This window comes from Rhipicephalus sanguineus, chromosome 2, assembly GCF_013339695.2.
Source record: "Rhipicephalus sanguineus isolate Rsan-2018 chromosome 2, BIME_Rsan_1.4, whole genome shotgun sequence".
NCBI lineage: Eukaryota > Metazoa > Arthropoda > Arachnida > Ixodida > Ixodidae > Rhipicephalus > Rhipicephalus sanguineus.
In genome coordinates this window covers 226,422,413-226,445,057 of record NC_051177.1, presented here as the reverse complement: position 1 = coordinate 226,445,057, position 22,645 = coordinate 226,422,413, and the positions used below count along the sequence as shown (strand labels likewise).

Here is a 22,645-nt window from a genome sequence, read left to right as displayed (position 1 = left end):
TTCAACTGTACAACTTGGTGCAAATATAACAGGGCTATTTCCAAGCAGGAGACTCCTCCAAAGCACCACTTAAAGGGACCAACAACCAATTTTTATGGTGCGTATTTTCTTTAGCGCAACGGAAAGCTTACCAGTGAGAGTGGCTAATCACGGAATGGTAACGTGGAAAACGCCATGAAACATTTGTAACAAAAATTTTTCTGTTTGCGGCGAATATGACGAATATGAAGTCGTATACACAAGTGATAACCCATGCTGCAAAGAGTAAGCGTGAGAGCGGTTCGTGTTTGAGCGCAGCGGTTCGCTGCGCATGCGTGCACCCCACACGCATGCGCCGCAGTTCGACATGTTCCACAGGCAACCGTGAAGGCAACGCCACTTCTCACCGTGCAACTCCTTTTACCTCATCATCATCGTCATAATCAGCCTGTCTACGCCCACTGCAGGGCAAAGGTCTGTCCCATGTTCCGCCAATCAACCCGGTCCTGTGCTTTCTGCTGCCACGTTATACCTACAAACTTCTTAATCTCATCTACCCACCTAATTTTCTGTCTCCCCCTCACGCATTTGCCATCTCTTGGAATCCAGTCAGTTACCCTTAATGACCACCGGTTATCCTGCCGACGTGCTATGTGCCCAGCCCATATCCATTTCTTCTTCTTGATTTCAACTATGATATCCTTAACCCCAGTTTGTTCCCTGACCCACTCTGCTCTCTTCCTGTCCCTTAAGGTTACACCTATCATTTTCCTTTCCATCGCTCGCTGCGTCGTCCTCAATTTAAGTTGAACCCTCTTTGTAAGTCTCCAGGTTTCTGCTCCGTAGGTAAGTACCGGTAAGATGCAGCTGTTATATACGTTCCTCTTGAGGAATAGTGGTAGATTACCATTCATGATTTGATAATGCTTGCCGAATGAGCCCCAACCCATCCTTATTCTTCTAGTTATTTCACTCTCATGGTTCGGCTCCGCGGTTACTACCTGTCCTAAGTAGACGTACTCCTTTACAACTTCCAGTGTCTCGCCACCTATCGCAAAGCGCTGTTCTCTGCCAAAATTGTTACACATTACTTTAGTTTTATGCATACTAATTTTCAGACCTACTTTTCTACTTTCCGTATCCAGTTCAGTAATCATGACCTGTAATTCGTCTCCCGCGTTACTCATCAATGCAATGTCATCAGCGAATCGCAGGTTACTGAGATACTCTCCATTAACTCCTATCCCTAATTCTTCCCAATCTAGGGCCCGGAAAACCTCCTGTAAACACGCGGTGAATAGCATTGGAGAGATCGTGTCTCCCTGCCGTACGCCCTTCTTTATTGGGATTCTGTTGCTTTCTTTATGGAGGACTATAGTGGCTGTGGATCCACTGTAGATTTCTTCCATTATGTTTATATAGGCTTCGTCGATGTCCTGATTTCGCAGTGCCTGCATCACTGCTGATGTCTCCACCGAATCGAATGCCTTCTCGTACTCTATGAAGGCTATGTATAGGGGTTGGTTGTATTCCACGCATTTCTCTATCACCTGATTGACAGTATGAATATGGTCTATTGTTGAGAAGCCTGTATGAAATCCTGCCTCATAAGCAGCACAAAATAGAGCAGGGATAGATAATGATATACGTACGCTAGTTTTCAGGACTAATTATGGCGCGCACGACAGCATCAGACTACGTGACTATGCACAGCCAGGGTTCACAGCAACATTGAAGAAAAAAATTGAAGGGTTTTTAAGGACTTTCAAGCACCTAATGAAGAATTTTCAAGGACTTGAAACAACACTTGTTGAGATCGTAGAAAAAGGAAACACCAGGTTTTACAGCATGAAGCACATCTTTCATTGCATACAAGCCAAAGCAGGCACTGTTTCACAATTAGTAGCTAAGTAAAGCAGTTTTCACAGTTCCTTTCTTCGCTCATATTTCACTGCAGGTTTTATGGCATTGCACTGTTTTCTGCAGGTTTCAGTATTCTTCTGAATCGGTTTGCTTAAACTGATTCACCTCACAATATGGATGTATTGCGTACACGCATGCACCCACACACAAAATGTGCATCGCCAACCTTAGAATTTTTTCTACTTATATCAACATATAGATGACATAATTGCCACTAATGTAACACAAAAACGCAAGAAAGAAACACAAACATGACAACACAGGCAGCGCTTCTACCTTACTTTGTGTCATTTTAGGGGCAATTATGTCACATAGCAAGTACCAGCTAGGCCATGAACACGTTCACCTGATGAGTATATATGCACACACACATTTACAAAGACATTGGGCACCCTTCCCTACCCACTGCCACAAAATAAAATCCTCGTTAGCCCTCTGATCAAAAGTAGGCTCATGCTAATATAACTTTCCAGAGTTGCAGGATTTGAACAGTAGTAGGATGCAAATTATACGTGGAAAAATACTTAAACTTTTAAAATTTCTTACACTTAGGCAATATCAGACGCTAATAAAAAAAATGAAGTGCAGACGTGTGACCGCGCTGGTACTTATTTACCCTGAAAAGGTGGTTTCACGGTACAGCAGTCCCATGGCGCAGTGAAACCATCTTTAAGGCAGATTACGTGTAGTAAATGTCTATTCGTTCTTTTTAAATACTTTCAAATTTTTAATTATTGTCATAGCAAATTCGACAACTGTAATATGTGCTCAATCATTCACACAGAATTATCCAAAAAGCAACTGCCAAAAAGATTGGCTCAACAAAAGAGTATTGACAAAATTCAAGGACACTTAAGGACCTACAAAAATCCAAGTGTTTTCAAGGCCTTGGAAATGCTATTTGAAAATTCCAGGGTTTTCAAGGGTTTCAAGGACTGCGACAAACCCCGACAGGCCAGCTTCAAGGCTCTTCCGCTAGGCTACGTGACATACTGGCTTGTTCGTTACTTTTAAGCACGATTTAAAAATATAAACCCTACTCACTACGCGAAAAGGATGCTGGAATCTGTCATTACACTTCACTGTCTTTTCATTTCTACCAGGATGTAGCGAAACGTTCTGACCAGTTGTCGGTCCCTTTAAACCTCCTGGAGCACGTCATTGATGGCTTGTGGCCTGTATACACAAGCCTTTCCGACATAAAATTGCTGGAGTTGGTTGTTTTGCTGCTGTTAGTCGTTCCATGATGCCTAGGTAACAGCATGAAAACTAGAAGTGGATGTCTATGTGTAGTTTTTGCACTGTTACCATAATATCATGAACAAGCGACTAGCCTGATCTAACCTCATTGCAATAATGAGCTTTGCATGTCGGTGAATTTCTGTGCAAAATGCCAGCATTAAGCTTGTAATTATAACCTCTATTACCACAAACTATAAAATGACAGTACCTGCTTCCCAAAACAGGTGCATCATGGTACAACTTACAGCCCTTGCGTTCAACGATCTTGACACACTTGTCATCATCTCGAGGGCACGTGATGGCATGGTGAATGAGCCAGTTCACCTCATCCTTGCAGCCGGGCTGGTTGCTGATGCATGAATAGCACCACATTTCCGCCGCTCCTGCAACACCAAACGATATGGACACTGTAGCGCAAAGAAGGGCACGGCATTACCTAACGAATTATGCTTTATTGCATGTAATTAAAAATATAAATCACTGCACAAAAGAAGAGGGGAAAACTGCAAACAAGTCAACACAATTCTTCAAGTACTGCAAGCACCACTGCTTGCGGTACTTGAATGCGGTTGAATACATTTCAATGGCTCAGACCTAAAATCAGCTAAGTTTGGCCACTTGGACAACAAAGCCAGAGTTCAGGTTTCACAACACTCCCATTTCAGCCTTGGTGCATGTGTATAAGAAAAAAAAAAAATCCTTGAAAAGAGAATGTCGCTGGAGCCAACGTTTCGGCAAGTGGACTTGTCTTCGTTACAGCCAATCATGTCCTCATGAAAACTTCATGGGCAAGTTGGTGTTTACTAAACATATTGCAGTAGCGCAAAGTTGGGAAAAGAAAGAAAACAGAAGGAGGAGAGGAAAGGAATGGCCGCTGTTTTTTTCTTCTCATGCAACCTCGCACCAGTATCAGCTTTTAACTCTCTGGACAGCTTTTTGCATGCCTCAGAGACAACCGATGGCGGGTAACCCGCTGCCTCTCGACCGGGGACAAAAAAATTTTTTGCGTGACGTGGAGGCAAGATGAGAGGTGAGTGCGGAACAGAGGCAGTTAACCACATTGGCTTTCTTCACAATTTTTTAATGGCCGGAATCGTAGCCCAACAAGGGTTGGATTGACCGAGGAGCGTAGCTCCAGCAAACATGGTGTGCCTGGAACTTGCATTTTAAATCCAGCAACTGGATTTCCATGTCCTTCAGGAGTTCATGGGTGATGATGATGATGACATTTAATGGCGCAAGGGCCGCTTACGCCAAGACAAAGAAGAATGTTGTGCATGTAATGATTTCACGGATGACAGCAGTAATGTGACTGTAAGGTGGCCTTCAAAAGCTGTACACTACACATGCAAACAGCATATATCATTAAAATTACAGCATGAAAGGTGAACGTAATATACTGTCAAGTCGCCTAAGATCAGTCCCTTTGTGAAGCGTAAAAGTAAGATCATGACAGTGGGCAGCTGTAGTGCTTTATATGGGCTAAACGTATAAGCGATCATGATGATAAGATGTGAGAGCATGGAAATAGCAAGGCTGCTTCCTTCAGCTAGGCTGCCTTTCAGCCTAAAGGACCTACTATTATCACTACTAAACCTACTATAGTGGTGCCTAAAGGCACCACTATTATCATCATGTTCTTTTGTGTGTTTGATTTTCGCCATTAGAGGCATTGCTTGGGCATCTCGTCATCTTTCTGGCGGCGTTGCCTATAGAAGGCCGGTGTTCCGCAACATATGGTGCTTAAAACACATGGGACATTGAGCGGCTCCCAACGACGTGGACAACGAGCGACGGCGACTATGAGTTTCTCCTAGAAACTGCAGCCGGAGCAACCTGATCCTCATCAGAACCGCACCCAGGGAAGCAATGAGCGGAGCCAGCTACCTTACGAGCAAGTAAGCCGTGATCCTAATGAAACATAGACCGCCTGAAAGCTATACACGCTGCTAGACAAACTCCATCAACAGAAGTCATGAATGAGGCAAAGACGCTGTTGGAGAGTGACTGCAACAATCGAATGGCGTTTAGCAAGGTTATAGACAAGCTCGTCGCTAGCCGTGACGAGCTTTGGAAGATCCATTATAAGGAGGAAGTGATTCCAGTCGAGGAACCTGGGAGGGAGTACGAGTCTGCGGCGCATTATGTCGACCAGGCGCTCGAGATCCTGATGCGCCTGCTGTGCCGGATTGAAGATCTCAGCCTCGGTAACACGCAACAGACTTCTCGTTCGACGATGCTCAACACGCCGCCTGCCCCAACGACAGCTCTGTCCCAGTGCTTCGGACCTCGTCTCCCAACTCTGACCATCAAGCCGTTTCATGGGGACATGTGTCAGTGGACATCGTTTTGGGAGCCATTCGACAGAGCAGCCTACACGGATCAAACTCTGAGCACGACAGATAAATTTCATTACCTCCACAACTACCTGGTACGGGAAGCTGCAATTGCCAAACTATACGACAGTGCCATCCAGCTGCTGAAGCAGAGGTTCGGGGACAAGAGCAGGATTGTACAGCAGCACTTCAGAGCACTTCATGAACTGCAGCCCGTGACGTCTCCATCAGATACGAGGGAGTTGCACAGGCTTTACAATGCAGGCCAGCTGAATGTCCGCTGCCCTAACATCCGAGACGTCCAAACTAGATATTTTTCGGCGATGCTCTACGATGCTATGCTTCAATCTTCGCCACAAGAAATCGTCATGGCGTTCCATCGCCACAGACTTCTCCAGGATGAAGCACAAGGAACAGAACCATCTGCTTCAGGAGAGGCAACCACAATGTCTTGCAAGAAACTTGAGCAGCTCTTGCAATGTACACAGACAGAGCTCGAAACGAGAGAGCAGTGTGCTCCCTCAACGTCCTATATCATAGGCAGCGGGAACCACAGAAAGCATGCGCCATCGCCATCTGTCCTACATGCATAAAAAAAATTCAGGCAAAAATGCAATGAATGTTTCTTTTGCAAGTCTAAATAAAGCGCCAGGCCTGTGCTGAAATCGCAGCACAGTCACAGCGAAAGCTGGAAGAACGGCGTTTCTAGAGCCCGTTGTAAGCTCTCTTGGGACTACGATAGAAGTACACTAGAAAGGTACCCACTACGCCATAAATCACAATTTTTGTGAAGCACCTTCTAAGCCATTATTTGTCATTCTGCGGAGAAGCGAGGCACCAGCTACACGTCTGTAAGGCATTATGTGAACTTTGTTGACGTGACGACTAATGACGAAGAATTATGGCTCAGCCCTTTGTAATGGGTTGGAAGCTTTAAACGGCCCACCAGTTATGTAATTTGCATTGGGTGACGCCCGGTCGCTCTTTCCCTCTCCCGTCATGCTGTATAACATACGTTGACATGGGAGAGAGATGGGGGAGGGCGAAGAACTTTACTGAGACCCCGAGGAAATGGATCATGCGCTTATGGCCGCTTCCTTGGCAACCAATACAAGTGCACTTGCGAGGAACCCACTACGCTATAAATCATTGTAATTTTACTTAGACCCCGAGGAAATGGATCATGCGCTTATGGGCTTCCTTGGCAACCAATACAAGTGCACTTGCGAGGAACCCACTACGCTATAAATCATTGTAATTTTTGAGAAGTAGGGCAGCAGGCACTGTGCCATTTTTCGTCATTCTACGGAGAGCCGTGGTACCTGCTAAACGCATGTAAGGCATTATGCGCACTTTGTTGATGATGTGCCTGATGACGACGAAGAATTATGGTAGAGCCCTTTGTAATGGGTTGGAAGCATTCAACAACCTACTCGTTGCGCAATTCGCATTGTGCGACGCCTGATTACAGAATTCGCGTTGTGCGACGCTTGGTGCTTATTTTACTCTTCTACCACGCTATATTGCATATGCTAATGTGGTTCCTTCCCGACATGAAGCCTGTATAGGACCTTTTTGTAAAGCAGTTTCAAGCACCGGCATGGCTAAGAGGTTGAATACTGGGCTCCCACGCAGAGGGCCCAGGTTCGAACCTCGTTCCATCCTGGAATTTTTTTCTTATTTCGTTTTTTTTTTCTTATTTCGAGCGATACTGGTTACGGACACCGGCGGCGGCGGACAACTACGGCGCCAAAAACGGCCGGTGAAATGATCTCATAACAGCTTTCGCTGTAAAACCATGAAACCAAGGCGTGCAGCACTACCTTGACGATATCAGAGAAAAAGAGCCGGCTGGCTAAATTTATGCAGTGCTATCGATGTACTACGAAGGGCCACCGCACGAACAAGTGCCGGCAGAGGATGGTGTGCATGACATACAAAGGCAGCCATGCTTCAACAATGTGTGACCAAGTTTATTATGCAACAAGAGGCGAGAAGTCACAATGTCTTCTCTGATGCTACGAAGCCAATGAAAGCAGAGTGTCCGCGGTCAACTGCCGTTGCAAGCTGTCAACTTGATGAAGCCGTCAATTTACAGACCTTCCGTTCTTGGACTGTCGGTTTCAACGAGGCGTCTTACATCAGAGGCATCTTTGACGGAGGCAGCCAACGCACATGCATTAAGGAAGACCTGGTGATACACTTGGGACCGAGAATCATTAGGGAGAGAGACGTGCCTATCAGTGAACACGTTTGCATCAGACACCCCTTCTAGTGTGAGACATTGCAGTCGTAGAGGTTCACCTGCGTAGCCAGTTTGATGATGAGTACAGTACCCCCGAATTGAAACGAGACATCAAAATTTTGAGTATAATGACTTGTATGCGCAATTTCTCGAGATAACCCCGTCATGTCACGACTAATCTGGTCTCTTAAGATAGTGCTGGCTCTGATCTACGCGTTCGAGTCAAAATTACGCCAATATGACTCAAACTGATGACCGTAGAAACGAAAACATATGCATTACTTAGCCCTAAATTGTCCTATTTTACTTCGTGAGTACTGTACGTCATTGAAAGTACACGGAGGTACAAGGATTGGTCACAGTCAAGGCCACTCTCGGATGGACGCTGCAAGGTTCTGTCACGAAAACGAGCTTCATAAACGGCACATCCAAAGTGATGATCTGCATCCTGCGAGTGCAAGCTGAAGAATTAGAGCAAAGCATACTGGACTCCTTTTGGATGCTGGATGCCATGGGAATAGCACGAAAGGAAGCAACTCACGGGCACGCAGATACGTTGTCTGTTTTCCAGAGTAAGACTGCAAAGATTGGAATACGGCACCAAGTAGCCGTGCAACGTCAAAACCTGGATACTGAGCTGCTACAAGATTTCCTGACTGACTCTAGTGGAGTCTCTATCGCTGAGTCCGAATGTCCAACCATCCTTAACAATTCATTTTGCAGCAACTTTGTCCTTTAGAACTGTTCGTGTTTACCTAATCCACCCTTTCACAACTATTTACCCATCGATGGCATTGTCATTGACAGTGATGGTATTGAAAAAATAATGCAGTCTTTGAAGGTTTGTTGACCTTTTAATGCAAAATTTCTTAAAGGTACAAAGGCACACTCATCTCTTTTTGCTACTAATTTTTCAACAGTCCATTGATACAGGTGAAATTCCTGAAGACTGGAGAATTGGGAAGGTGGTTCCAATCCATAAATCAGGTAACAGCAATTTTCCATACAACTACCGCCCAATATCATTAACCAGTATCTCGTGCGAAATCTTGGAGCCCATTCTTTACTCCGAAATTTTTCATTTTCTTGACTCAAACTTGTATTTTTCACACGCATGACAGTTTCCGAAAAACTCTCTCTTGTGAAAAACAACTAATTTCATTTACTCATAAGCTTCATCTAATCCTTGACTGCCGCCCATTCGCCGACTGTATCTTCTTGGATTTTTCAAAAGCATTTGATAAGGTTTGTCACAAACTGCTTCTCTCAAAACTAGCGCAACTTAACCTTAGTCCGAAAATCCTGACATGGCTAGAACACTTCCTCTATAACCGATCTCAGTTTGTAACTTATAACGATCATACTTCACCCAGTAGCTCAGTCGATTCTGGAGTGCCTCAAGGGTCGATCTTAGGACCCCTTCTTTTATTAATCTACATCAATGACTTATCTCAGCATGTAACTTGATCTTAACGCTATTGCCAACTGATCTTAACGCTATTTCTGACTGGTGTAATGACTGGCTAATGACACTAAACAACAATAAATGCAATGTCTTACGTGTATCCCGTACTGCGTCTAATCCACCAGCATACCAGCTTAAAAACACCATCCTTGAGTCAGTAACATCTTACCACTACCTTGGAGTACACATAACTTCAGATTTCACTTGGTCTCTTAGTTAACAACGCTAACCGAACACTCGGATACCTACGACGTAATTTCTCTTCTGCCCCCGCATCACTAAAACTGCTTCTTCACGAAGCCTTTTTTCCGCTCCAAAGTTGAGTACGCTTCTGCTGTATGGGACCCGAGTACTGCCAAGCTAATCGATTCACTTGAACTTGTTCAAAATAACTCTACCCAATTCATTCTCCACTACTACAACCGAACTGCTAGTATCTCCTCCATGAAACTAACTCTCAGTCTACCGTCACTTGCTTCACGCCATTATTTTTCTCGACTCTGCCTTTTCCACAAAATTTACTTCCGTAACAGCCATCTGCATAATGAACTAATCACTAAACCATCCTACCACTCCCACAAAGTTGGAATCATTTCCTGTAATACTGATCACTGTTATCATAGTTTTATTCCACGCACATCACAGGATTGGAACCGCCTTCCTGGAAGCATCGCCACCACTGAAGACCATCAACTGTTGAAAACAACATTAGCTAACACTGTATAAATAGGAGCCGAAGAACTTGTATTTTTACTTACTGTTTGCTGCGTTTCTTGTTTGCTTTTACTTGTTTTGCTTTTTTTTACTCATTCCCCTCAGTAATGCCTTTGGCCTTGAGGGTATTAATAAATGAAATGAAAATACAGCGTTGCCCTTACTCGTTTACAAAACCTGGTTAAACGTATCTCGAAGCCCGAAGGATTGCTCGACAGATACGATACAGCGATTCGTCAGTACATTGTTTCTGGCCATGCTAATGTTGTACTTGACAAGGAATCAATGGATGTCCCTGCATACTACATGCCACACAGGGAGGTCATTCGAGAGGACTCTCTCACCACCAAGCTCCGCATGGTCTTTGATGCGTCTTCTCAGACCAAAGGACCAGCTTGGCTCAGTAAGAATTCAGCAAAATGGCCAGTTGTGAGCAGCCACTGCCCCAGATAAACGACGTCCTAAGTGATGAAACCAGCGACGCTTTACTCTACAGGAAGCGTAGTGCAGTAAGCCCCACTGCTGGATGCCACAGAGTTCAACTCACTGCACAAGCTGCTCCGTATCACAGCACGGGTGCAGCGTTTTGTCTACAATGTTAAGTGCAAGATTAAAAAAGATGAAGCCATCTGTGCCGAAGGAATATTGACAACTAAGAGACATTGGATACGCCAAGTTCAAACGAAATCGTTTCTCGATGAGAGGAGTGGGCTACTAGAAAAACAAGGTTTACCCAGCAGCTCATGGGTAGCACAACTACACCCATTTATCAACGAGAACAGGCTTCTATGCATCGGTGGAAGGCTGCAAAACCTCAAAGACAGCTGGGACGTGAAGCATCCATTCCTACTTCCTAAAATATGGATAGTAATTCGACAAGACAACTTCCAGATTTACATTGCAAACCAAAGAATTCAGTGGAAGTTCATAGTCAAAGCGGCCCCATGGTGGGGAGGCTGGTGAGAGCGGTTGGTCAGAACTGTGAAGACGGCACTCGGAAAAGTTTCAGGCTGAAGCTGTCTGTGCACAGAACTGTCAACTATTTTGACTGAGATAGAAGCGGTGCTCAATTCACGGCCACTAACGTATTGTGATGATCAGGCCAGCGAGCCTGCAGCCCTCGCGCATTTCCTAGTAGGCCAGCAACTGACGACGTTACCAGAAGGCAAAACATTGTCAGGCCGAGTAACAAGCCACGGTGCGAATGACTACTAGTGGAATTTTCAACATGGACAAAAAATGATGAATAACTTCTGGAAGCGATGGAAACATGAATATTACATGCAGCTATCATCGCTCACCCACGCACCAATCAAGATATATAAAGGTCGGCGACATCGCAATTGTGGACATTCCTAACAAGCCCAAGTTATTCTAGCCACTAGCCCAGGTTCGAGAAGTGTACCCAGGAAGCCTGTTCAGTCCAATTACAGGGAGGCAAAGTCTTCAATAGGCCAGTGCAGAAGCTACATCATCTAGAGCTAGATGTCACCACATTTCAGGCCCTGGAGGTTGTCGGAGATCAGCAGACGAAATAAGAATAATTGATCGTGGGCTGCTGTCTCCGCAGCTAGCACCAAGAAGTGCGTGCACCACTACCATCGTCGTGTTCTTCTGTGTGTTCAATTTTCACCATTAAAGGCATTGCCTGGGTGTCTCGCAGATTCGTCTTTCTGGCAATGTTGCCTATAGAAGAAAGGTGTTCCGCAACAGCATGTTAAGTGGTTCACCATGTTTCTCACACATGGGTGGATCACTAGGGACAGAAAGTATGCATGTGTGATTTGTGTGTGTCCTATCCTTAGTCTGCAAAGTGTGACTTTTGTGCGGCGTGGCTTCGATACTGGTGGCCAATTTCCAAGGTATGGCTTGATCACATGTAGTTTACTGTTTCACTGTCCCATAACCGCTGCCAGTAAGCTGTCAGTAAGCCCTAAGGGTTTTCCTTAGAAGGGGCTTTAGGTCCATTACAGGGACAGCTACAGATGAATCGGTAGCGTTTTGAAGGACGGATGCAGCTAGCTGGTCTGCCAACACATTTCCTTCAATCTCGCGGTGCCCTGGCACCCAGTATACTACCATATGTTGCTTAAATGCGTAAATGGGGCATAGGAGTGAGTAGGGCGATATAATGACAAGATTTTTGTTCATTTTGCGTGTTTTCGGGGCTTTTACAATGCTTAAGGAATCTTTGTATATAACTGCGTGTCGTAATTTCAGTTCTTTAATGTGTCTGATGGTATCGCATAGGCCTCTGCTGTAAAAATGCTTGTGATGGAGTGAAAAACACCAGCAACCAAAAAGGATGAACCAACCACAGTGCACGACCCACAGCGTCAGACTTTGAAGCATCTGTAAAAAATTTGGGGTAAGAATATTTCTGCTGTAGTTCGAGGAAGTACATGTGGATACGTGTACCAGGTGCATACTTCGTAACTTTTACAAAAAGTACATCATAGTCTATAAAAGCTGCCACTGCCATGGCGGTGGCTCTACAGTGGGAGCCATCACACGGTATCCAAGAGTGGAACTCCCATTTCCTCGGAAAGACCTCGTACACACAGTGAGTAGTTCTCTCAACGCAGGACGGCTACGAAAGAGACGAGAACTTGATAAATCATTTATAGCACAGCATGTGGAATGTTCACCGTTTGCATTGACTTTCAGAAAATATACGAAGGAAATGTAGGCTCTCTGCGAATGAAGCGACCACTCATTTGATTCCACATAAAGCTTTCTGCAGGGTTCGTTCGAAAAGCACCCGTAGAGAGGTGGACAGGGTTAAGCATCTTCTAAGTGCTTGTTGTCGTAGACTAATATACTATGGCCCCATAATCTAGGCGTGTGCGTATGAGGCTCTTATACAAATTCACCGCAAACTTTACGATTACTCCACGTAGTGCGTAACACTGTGGTGTAAAGGGCATTTATGTAGAGGGCATTTCTAACCATACTGGTATTACTCACAACTTCTCTATGTTATTATTCGTCTACGGTGTTGGCTGTGTATAAAAGATGCACAAATAAAGTGACATAGGCATTCGCCTGCCCCAGAAACTCAGCTGTACGCTCAAAATGTGGTGATGGAAGCGGGCGTGCTTCTACTATAACAGTGGAAGGGTGCATGCCAGCAGAGATGTGCTGTGAATAACAGTCGCCGGCGCTGTCGAAGCGGTCAACCAGGCACGGCATGAATAACGGTGACAAGAAGATGGATGATACTTTGCCAAGCACACCAGCAAGTACGCCGACTCCCGTGTTTGCACCTCAAACCTCCGCCGCCCTTCGATTTCAGTAACCCGGCACAGTGGACATTGGCTCATGCAATTAGAAAACCATTTCTACACTTTGGGCCCATACACTGCCGATGAAGATGTGTCCGCACACTGCTCTACACCATGGGTCCGCAGGCAAGAGAAATTCTCAGCTCGCTGCAAGTTCCAGAGGCTGATATGGCCAATATCAAGCAAATTACCGGCAAGTTCCAGTATTACTTCATCCATCTGGTGAACGAGCTGAACGAAAGCGCAAAGTTTTACCGTCAGGTAGAGCACTGCACGGGCCTGATTTTTCGGCCCAGTCCCAGCCCGAGCCTGCTTTATGAAGCCCGAGCCCAGCCCGGGCCCGGGCGTTCATTACTAAACTTATCCAGGGCGCGTGTGTTCATGACCAGGCCCAGCCTGGGCCCGCTAGAGGATATTAGTTGTTGATCATAATTATTAGTGATGCCTGGCGCTTTGTAGCGGGCGATCGGACGGAAAATTCGGTGTGTACATGCATCAAAATGTTGCTTTGCCCACGGTGGTAGCTAGTGGTAGTTAAGTACTAGGACATGGGTGCGATCCCCGCGGCCATGGCAGCCGCATTTTGATGGGGGCGAAATGCAAGAACACCTGTGTACTTATCTTTAGGTGCACGTTAAGAACACCAGGTGGTCGAAATTAATCCGGCCCCCACTGCGGCGTGTCTCATAGTCATATCGTGGTTTTGCCACGTCATACCAAGGAATATAGGTGAAATGTTGCCTATATGGCACATGGCAAGTCATTTCAATAACATTATAGTGAAAATAAAACATAGCAACACAATTTATTTAAAAGTGTACAACTAACATGAAAAAGCAGATAGAAGCAAACCCAGGACATTTTCCTTAATGCTCTTTTCTACACTCATGTTGGAAACATTAACTGCACAATTTTTTAAAAGAGGCTCCTGATTAATCATTTGTCGCAGCAAGATAAAAAATGTTAACGTTATATATGGTGAACAGCCACCAAAGGCAGATGAAATATAAATCATTCATATTCTTCACGGAAACGCCTTGAGATAGTTGAGGCGTGCGCCTCGAGCAAGACAGTTACGAACTTACTATGTCTGTGACAAGTTATGTTCATTTAATTCCTTTAATTCCTTTAATTCCTTTAATTTAAGAATAATATGACGCTTCCAAGGTGATTAAAGCCTCAGCAATTCGACCAGAAGGATAGCCACATATAATTCGGTCTACACCTCTACAGGCGCAACGAAGGACGCGAGCATCAAATATCTTTGTTTACTTACAGATTGTACCATATGTGTCAACCTCAAATAAAAGACCGAAATCTTTATTCCTCCCATGGGAACAACCGTGACCTGGCCCATTGTTAGTGCTGTTATTTTTACGCTGGTGCACATGTATTTACCTTGAGGAGGAAATAACTTTTATTTAAGACGGCAAGATTTGAAGGATGGGCTCCCTTCCCTAGGTGGCAGCCATGAGTCCTTGAGCTCTGGCGGCACCCTTGGCTTGCCGAAGGACTTGGAGTTGCACTTCTGGGTCTGGGCTTAGCAGTGCAGTCTCCCACTACTCTCCGTTAGTGTATGTTCTATCTTGCCCTGGCACTCTGAGGCAAGCCCACAATATATGATTCAGGTCCGCCCTTTGATTCCAAAATCTACGCATATCAGAGTATAACTCCGGGTAGTAGTAGTGATACGCGACCGGATTCGGGAATCTGTAAGAGGCGCCAGGCCGTCGCCTGCTGCTTGCTTAGCGAGGTGTGCGCCGGGGGAAAGCGAGCCCTTCCTAGCCTGTAGTGTTTTGTGATCTCCTAGTAACTAACCATGCGGTATCTCTCCATCCCCGGGCTTCGCGCTGCGCCTGTTCGGCCTGCCAATTTTCGAGCCAGGTCGTGCGCAATTTCGTTCCCGGGGAGGGAGGAGTGAGCTTGATTGTACAATTTTGTCGTATCAGGTCATCTAGCATACGAATATATATATATATATATATTGAAAGCAGGCTGGTGATGATGATACCACACTGATGATGATGATACACGACGAAGATGAGGATGCATAACCAAATGCATCATGATGGTGATAACGTACACATGAAGAAGATGTGCATATAAATGCCCACAATATATATATATATATATATATATATATATATATATATATATATATATATATATTCACAGGGTAATTCATGAGCATACAGCAAAACATAAACGGACCAGTATAGATATATACCCTTAGCAGTAGTGTTATAATAATGTAATAGTATCGAGTGTAATCACAAATATGGTAATGGGGAAGTTGCTTGTAGAGCAGTTTTTTGTACAGTAATTCATTTTTCCTCACACGGAAGCCACGTTCGTTTTTGTGGAAAAGAAAAAAAAATAGAAATTCAACTGTCTTTCTATCTTCTTTGCTAAGCTTTACTAAGAACCAGCTCTTTGCACGTGTCACTTCAGCTAGGCACAGAATGCCTTAGACCATGCAATGCATAATGCTTGCGTGTGCTCGAAGGCCCAACTTAGGCCTTTTAATAAGAGGGCCCGAGTCCGGCCCGGCCCGCAGCCTCAAGCACGGGCCCGGCCCAGGCCCGTACTTTCAAGCCCGAGCACAGCCTGGGCCCGCCGGAAAACGCTTCGGACGGCCTGGCCCAGGCACGTGCAGTGCTCTACCGTCGAGTACAGCAACCTGGCGAGTCGGCGGATGCTTTCTGCACCGCTCTTTGGGTCATGGCGCGATGGTGCAACTACCCATCCAAAGAAGTTGAGCAGCAGCTAGTGCGCAACTATTTCGTTCTGGGCTTGCTCGACAGCAACCTGTCTGACAAACTGTACAGGTGCTCAAAGCTCAGTTACGAAGAAGCTATGATCCAAGTGCGTCAAGAGGATGCCAAGAAGGAGCACATTGCACATGACTACGCCATCATGAGTGCTGAGTCTTCAGCCAACTCCGTGGACGCAACTAAAGCGAAGAAGAATCATCCGCAACAAAGGCTTCAGGCAAAAGCCAAAACATCACCTTCCGTCTCAGGGGGCGAGTATCATTTCTGCGGCAGAGCATGCCACCCGAGAACGGAATGCCCGGCCCAACGAGCTCTTTGTAACAAGTGCCGAAAGAAGGGCCACTTTGCGGCAGTGTATTGTTCCTCGGTGTCAGCTATTGGACTGAACAAGATTGAATCAGTCGACCGGGCCAAATACGTCGACATTGAAGTCAATGAGTCGCTGCTCAAGTGCGGTGCTGAAATTTCTGTCGTATCCGGAATACCAGCACGTCTTGACCCTCAGAAGCCAAGCTCACGGGCCCCGGAGGGCAGCCGCCAGTTGTTGGGTACCTTCTGGTCTACCTTGAGATGGAGAGGCCATACGACAGAGCAAAAATGTATGTGATGCGTTCCCAAATGGTGCCACTGCTAGACTTTCCAGCCATTCAAGCTCTGCAAGTTGTTTGTGGACGGCATGACTGGGGAAGAGTTGTGTAAGACTGTAGGCATCGCTTCAGACCTGTTCAAAGTAGTTGGCATGCTAGATGAGCTGTACAAGACCCGCATCGAACCAGGTACAGTCCCATTCTCCTTAAGAAGGTTTTTTTATCACCAAGAAGGATTTTTATCCCGTTGTGTGTGGTCGTGAAATACGAGCTCGACAAGATGGAAGCGCAAGGCATAATTAGGCGGCTCACAAAGCCGACGCGAAGTTGTGCCTGTCTGGTGGTGGTGCAAAAGAGCTCTGGCAGCTACCGCTTGTGGGTGGACTTGACGAAACTGAACAAGCACATCCTACGGGAGCGATCGACTGTGGAACACATACTGGGACTCCTCGGAGTGGCAAAGGTCTTTTCCAAGTTGGGTGCGACAGCTAATTTTCACCAGGTCAAGCTGGCAGAGGACAGCCAGGAACTTACAATGTTCATAACACCTTTCGGCAGGCACTGTATTTGCCTTTTGACATTACATTTGCACCAGAGTATTTTCAGCGCCGGATGTCCCGCATTCTGAAGGGGCTGCAAGGCATGGTCAACATGATCGATGACATCCTCATGTTCGGCCACAACCAAGAGGAGCACGACCAAAGGCTTTCCGAGGTGTTGGACCGGTTATGCTGGGCAGGGCCGATTCTGAACAAGGAAAATTGCAAGTTCAGTGTGTTATGTGCCAAGCTCCTGCGCGTCATGGTTTAAGAAAGCATCTCACCAGATCCACCTGAGGTTGAAGCTGTTCAGAAGATGGAACCGCCTGTGGGCATTGCAGGCGTCCAAAGGTTCATAGGAAGGATAAATCATGTCAACAGATTCCTGGCACATCTGTCGGATGTGCTAGCTCCAATTCAAGAACTTCTGTGGAAGCAGAAGGCCTGGGTGTGGGGGCCACCTCAGCAAGTGGCTTTTGAAAGAGTAAAGGCAATGCTTTCTTCGAAGTTTACAAGGCCTGCTATCACCCATCGCGTTCAAAAGTGGTCTCCGCGGATGCAAGTTCTTTCGGGCTCAGAGCGGTCCTGATGCAAGACCAGCCAAGGGCAAAAGACGGGTAGCCTTTGCTTCACGCTCACTCACGAAGACTCAGCAGACGTACAGCCAGACCGAAAAAGGGGCCTTAACTGTCACATGGGCCGTGCAGTGGTTCGACGAATTCCTTTGCAGCCTCCACTTCGTCGCTGACAACTCTTCTGGGCGATATGGAAGTGGATCTGCTGCCACCCCGCATACAGCACCTACGATGTAAGCTGATGCACTACCAGTTTAAGATACTGTACATTCGAGGCAAGCTGCTAGCAACTGCCGACACATTGTCAAGAGCTCCGCTTCTATCATCAGACGCTGCAATTGCTTCAGTTGAAAACTACATGCGAGTGGTCATGGAAGCCATCGCGGAAAGCACGCTCAAGCATTGGACGGTGCGTGTCCTATATTGATCAAGTTCTGTAACTACGATTGGCTGTCTAAGACAAGACTACCGGTAACTTTGGCAGCGTATTGGAAGCATCACGGTGAACTTTCAGTTGCCTATTCGATTCTGTTGAAAGGCGGTCAGCTGGTTGTTCCTGCAGTTTTGCAAGCAGAAGTTGATTTTGATCCACAAGGGTCATCTTGGAGTGGCTCAGTCTAAGGTGAGGGCCCGTGAGTCGTTGTGGTGGCCTGGTATAAGCCGCAGGATCAAGAAAGTGGTCGAAAAGTGCAGTGTGCAACGATGAGACAGTAGAGGGCAGAGCCCAATGACAGCGACAGCTACACTTGAGCTCCCGTGGCAGTAAGTCGGGGCTGACATCTTCCATTTTGAAGGTCCAGGGCTTATTAGCAGATGACCACTACTCGTGGTTTCCGGAAGTATAGACCCTGCACGGGACGTCAAGCATATCCCTGATTACCGCATTCAAGAACATTATGGCTCGATTTGGAGTGCCCCAGGTTCTTCGGAGTGACTACGGGCCACAGTTCTCATCAAGGGAGTTCGTGATCTTTGCATCGACACACGGCTTTGCTCATTGCACGAGTAGTCCTGCTTTCCCACAGTCGAACAGGGAAGTGGAACGTGCAGTGCGAACTGTGAAGGAACTGTGGCGCAAGAATGTTGATCACCACATGGCTCCTTTGGTGTACAGGGGCACACCCGGTTCAACAGGCTTTAGTCCTGCTCAACTTCTGATGGGTCGTCGCCTACGCACCCGTTTGCCAAAAGTTCCTGACCATCTAGCTCCACAACTGCCTGATCGCGGAAGCTTCAAAGAGCTTCAAGAAGTGTGATAAAGCTGCTAAGCACCAGCAGACCATGGACTACAACCGCCATCACTATGCTTGACCCATGCTGGTTCTGCAACAAGGCCAGGACGTCTTAGTCACAGATTCCAGGTGTACTGCTCGGGTGCTGAGCCGAGGTCAGAGTCCAAGATGTTACGTGGTGGAGACGCCGGCATGCAATACAGCAAAACCGTCGTCTGCTTGTGCCATTCGTTGGTCGTGGCACGACTCCTGCTTCGAGGGTGTCGTCACTGCTGCTGGAGACAGTAGCTCCAGAGTGCTGTGTTGCATTGTGTAGTTTCTCTTAGTCGTGCAGCTTTTCCAGGTGGTGTGGAACCTCATGTAGTTCCCCAAGAAAGTGCCCCTTCTCCTACAGATGCGGACAGTCCGAAGTCAACGCATACCGTGACTCCATGCCGTGGTCCTCGGCAGACCCGGTTTGGAAGACATATCATTATGCCTAAGAGATTGAACTTATAGTTAGCCATTAATAGGTCCAAGAAAGGGCTGCTGCCAAGAAAGGGCTGCTGCCTTTTGACTAAGCCCATTCTAAGATTGTAAAAGGGGGCATTGCGCTGCAGCGTATGGAATCTGCACTCCATAAATCCTATTCGCATCTCCCCCCCCCCCATGCACTAAATTTTAATCTTCAAGTGTGCTGCCTTTTCGCAGTGGGCTTCACTACGAAGGTCATTGTAGCAATGGCAGAGTCTCTCTTGCAAAGAGTGAAACCCGGAGCTACAAGGGATAGAGCTCAGGCTCAGCACTTGAAGGGCAAGCCAGAGCGTATCTACATTCACTTTCACACAACCTCAAGAAGGTTGCTGGTAGACATGATGTCCCTCTGGTCTTTTCAGCCTCTAACAAGTTGCAAACTTTGTCCTCGCATTTGTGCTAGAGGCCAACAAGGCTGCCCTATAAGGCCTCCCTTAAAGGGCCCCTCACCAGGTTTGACAACTTTGAGCTGACGAGCGTAATGCATACACTGGATGTTCACGATCATGTCTGCCATAATTTACAACGCTACGCGCCGTGGAAATGGGTCAAATTTCAAGCTGAACGCTGCTTGACCTTCTTCTCACGGGCGCGTGCCCAGAGAATGAGGGGATGATATACACGATGGATGGCCCTCCATAGACTGTAGTGCTGTGACGTCGGTACTCTACGTAGACTGTGCTCTGACGTCGCCAACAATAGCACGCGACACTGCAATAATTATGTGACACGACCTGTGTAGTTTGTGTAATTTGTTGCTTGAATAGATGAATAAAACCATAGCCTCCTATATACTTTCTGTGCCCGCTCGATCCCCGAACTTTCCATTCTATTGCACCGTCGCGTCTAGTTCGAGTCGAGCCGACAGGGGGCGCCGGCAGCCCTGGGGAGTGCAGACGACGCGTAGTCTCTCTGCTTACGCAGTGAGCATCCCAGAAAGCATAAATATCTTCAGACGCAAATGTAGAAACGCACTATTATATTCATCCTGGACAACTTTACCATCATCAGCAAGCATTACCGTGAGTAGAAATACATTATACAAGTAAACATAAGCGCACGAATGCGGATTGCGTATCGCGTTGTGTGTGCAAGCGCTGCGTCGTGTTCACGATAAACTGATGCGCTAAACTCATACTTGTCCCCAAGGATATTAAGTCCCCGGTACCCTAGAGCTTCATAGGTGAATCCACAATACTTGTAGCTGCCTCGCCGCTTTAAAAAGCTATAAGAAAGCGACATGACAGCACCACTTGACGGCTCCTTACTTTAGCGGCATAACGTTGCGAAGCACAAAGCTGCGGGTTGGTTTCGCAGCCTCAAAGTCGCATTTTGACGAATATGAAATGCAAATATGCTGCGTACGTGTGCGTTAAAACATGGCGTTTTTCTCGCCGGCAGGTTTCCTGCCAGCTTGCAGTCTCGACGGCCACGGTGAAGAATCGCATCTGATCAAAATTAATCCGTAGTCCTATATTACGGCATGCCTCACATCTTCATTGCGGTTTTGCAGTAAAACCCGGAACTCAAGTGACAACACTTGTTACCTTGTTCTAGACATCAACTTTTATTTTGTTGGTATTCTGAAGATGCATATGTGCATAGGAAATGCCTAACAGCAATGAAAGAAAAATAGTACAGTCAGTCAAGCAGCTGCAAAAACACAATTCACAGTTTTAGAACTTTCCTCGACAAGGGCTTGTGGTGAAGTGCCTTCCTCACATCGTGTTTGTCAGTCACACCCAGGGCGTAGTTGGTGAACACAGGCTTGCAAAATTTCATGCAAACAAGCTCCAGAAACTGCAAGCGGTGCTCAATGCAAACATGCTTAAAAACGTCACTGTTTGCCATAGCAGAAACAGCGTTGCTGACTGTTTCCTGCAGAGCCCTTGGCATTGCTCTGCGCTTGCTTAAAATGAGTTCAGTGTACTTCTTTAGCGCGTACAAAACATTAACAAGCTCACTTGAGGGGTACAGTAGCCCACCTCTGTCTTGGTGCCTAATCAGACTGTCAATGCGGGCTGAGGACGCTGGCTTTGTGACAACTGAAATGCAGGAGCTGCAAGCAATCTTTTCTTGTATGACACGGGCCACGAAGCCTCCCACCATAGCAAGTGCTGCAGTGTCCACAGTCGAAAGCAAGCTTGCAGGACTTCTTAGGAGGTCTTCAAGAAGCTTCCTAGCTTCTACTGGAAACTGACTTGCTTGCACTCCTTTCTGTTTGCTTGCAACTTTAAGTGCATCTGAGCCATGGCTTGATGAATCCACTACGTTACTGGTCTTTGAACCAGAAATTATGCCAGTTTTTAAGGCCTTTTCGACACCAGACAAAACAGACCGAACGTCAGTCTGGTCATTACTTCCTGCCGACCTTCTTATCCATCCGAAAAAGGATTCAATCGGGTAAGACGAGAATTTCCTAGTCAGCACAAACTTGAAGGAGACTACATCTAGTAGGTATCTGGTGCACTCGACATTGGACTTCGTAGTCAGCATAAGTGCATGATACGTTTCCTTAGTGAGGAACTGCTTTGGCTGGCAGTCACGTCTCAAATCTTCAAGGTATTCGAGGAAAGACGACGTGAGCCACACAAGGCGCTCATCAGAAGCAGACTCGTACTGCTTGCAGTCTGGCATATTCTTGTGTATGTGTTGGACACAGTTACTCATGTCCATTAAGACAAACCATCGATGCACTGTGTCCATGAACTCAATTGTTGGGCCTGCATCAGCAAATGTGATGTCAGACGTGTGTCCAGCTTGCTCCTGCAACAGTTTCAACGCTGCTGTAACTTCAGGAGAGAAAACCTAAACAGCTTTGTGGACGTTTATGGCTTCAATACTTGATGGAAATACATGCTTCCGTGTGAGGAATCGTACAGGTTTGATTACACTCCCCTGTTGCATCTTGCTCTTCACATGAGAGGATGTAACTTCACCGTTTCTTCCCATGTCTCGGGCCAGGAACTGCGACCTGATATTCTTTATCAGATGGCATTGATCAAAGGCGATGAACAACTTCCGGTCGGGATCTTGGGGATGCTTTATAGAATGCTGCAGTTTTCCACTGCAAAGCATTTCCAAAGCAAGGACATTAATTTTGTGATTGTCCGTCACAATGCGCATTACAGAATGGCTGTCAGTTGGGCTTGTTGGTTCATGACCTTAAGGGTTGAATCGCGCAAACGAGACAGGGACTAAAAGAAGAGACGACAACACACAGAGCGCAAACTACCA

General features: G+C 46.4%; 1 protein-coding gene across 1 annotated transcript in view; it reads right to left on the bottom strand.

The window, feature by feature from the left end:
* The window catches only part of LOC119384141 (uncharacterized), a 169,881-nt gene that overhangs the window by 137,202 nt on the left and 10,034 nt on the right, over window positions 1-22,645 (bottom strand). The window contains exon 2 of the mRNA XM_037652434.2: window positions 3,390-3,527. Coding sequence (XP_037508362.1) covers window positions 3,390-3,527 — 138 coding nt within the window. The remainder of the gene's footprint in view (window positions 1-3,389; window positions 3,528-22,645) is intronic.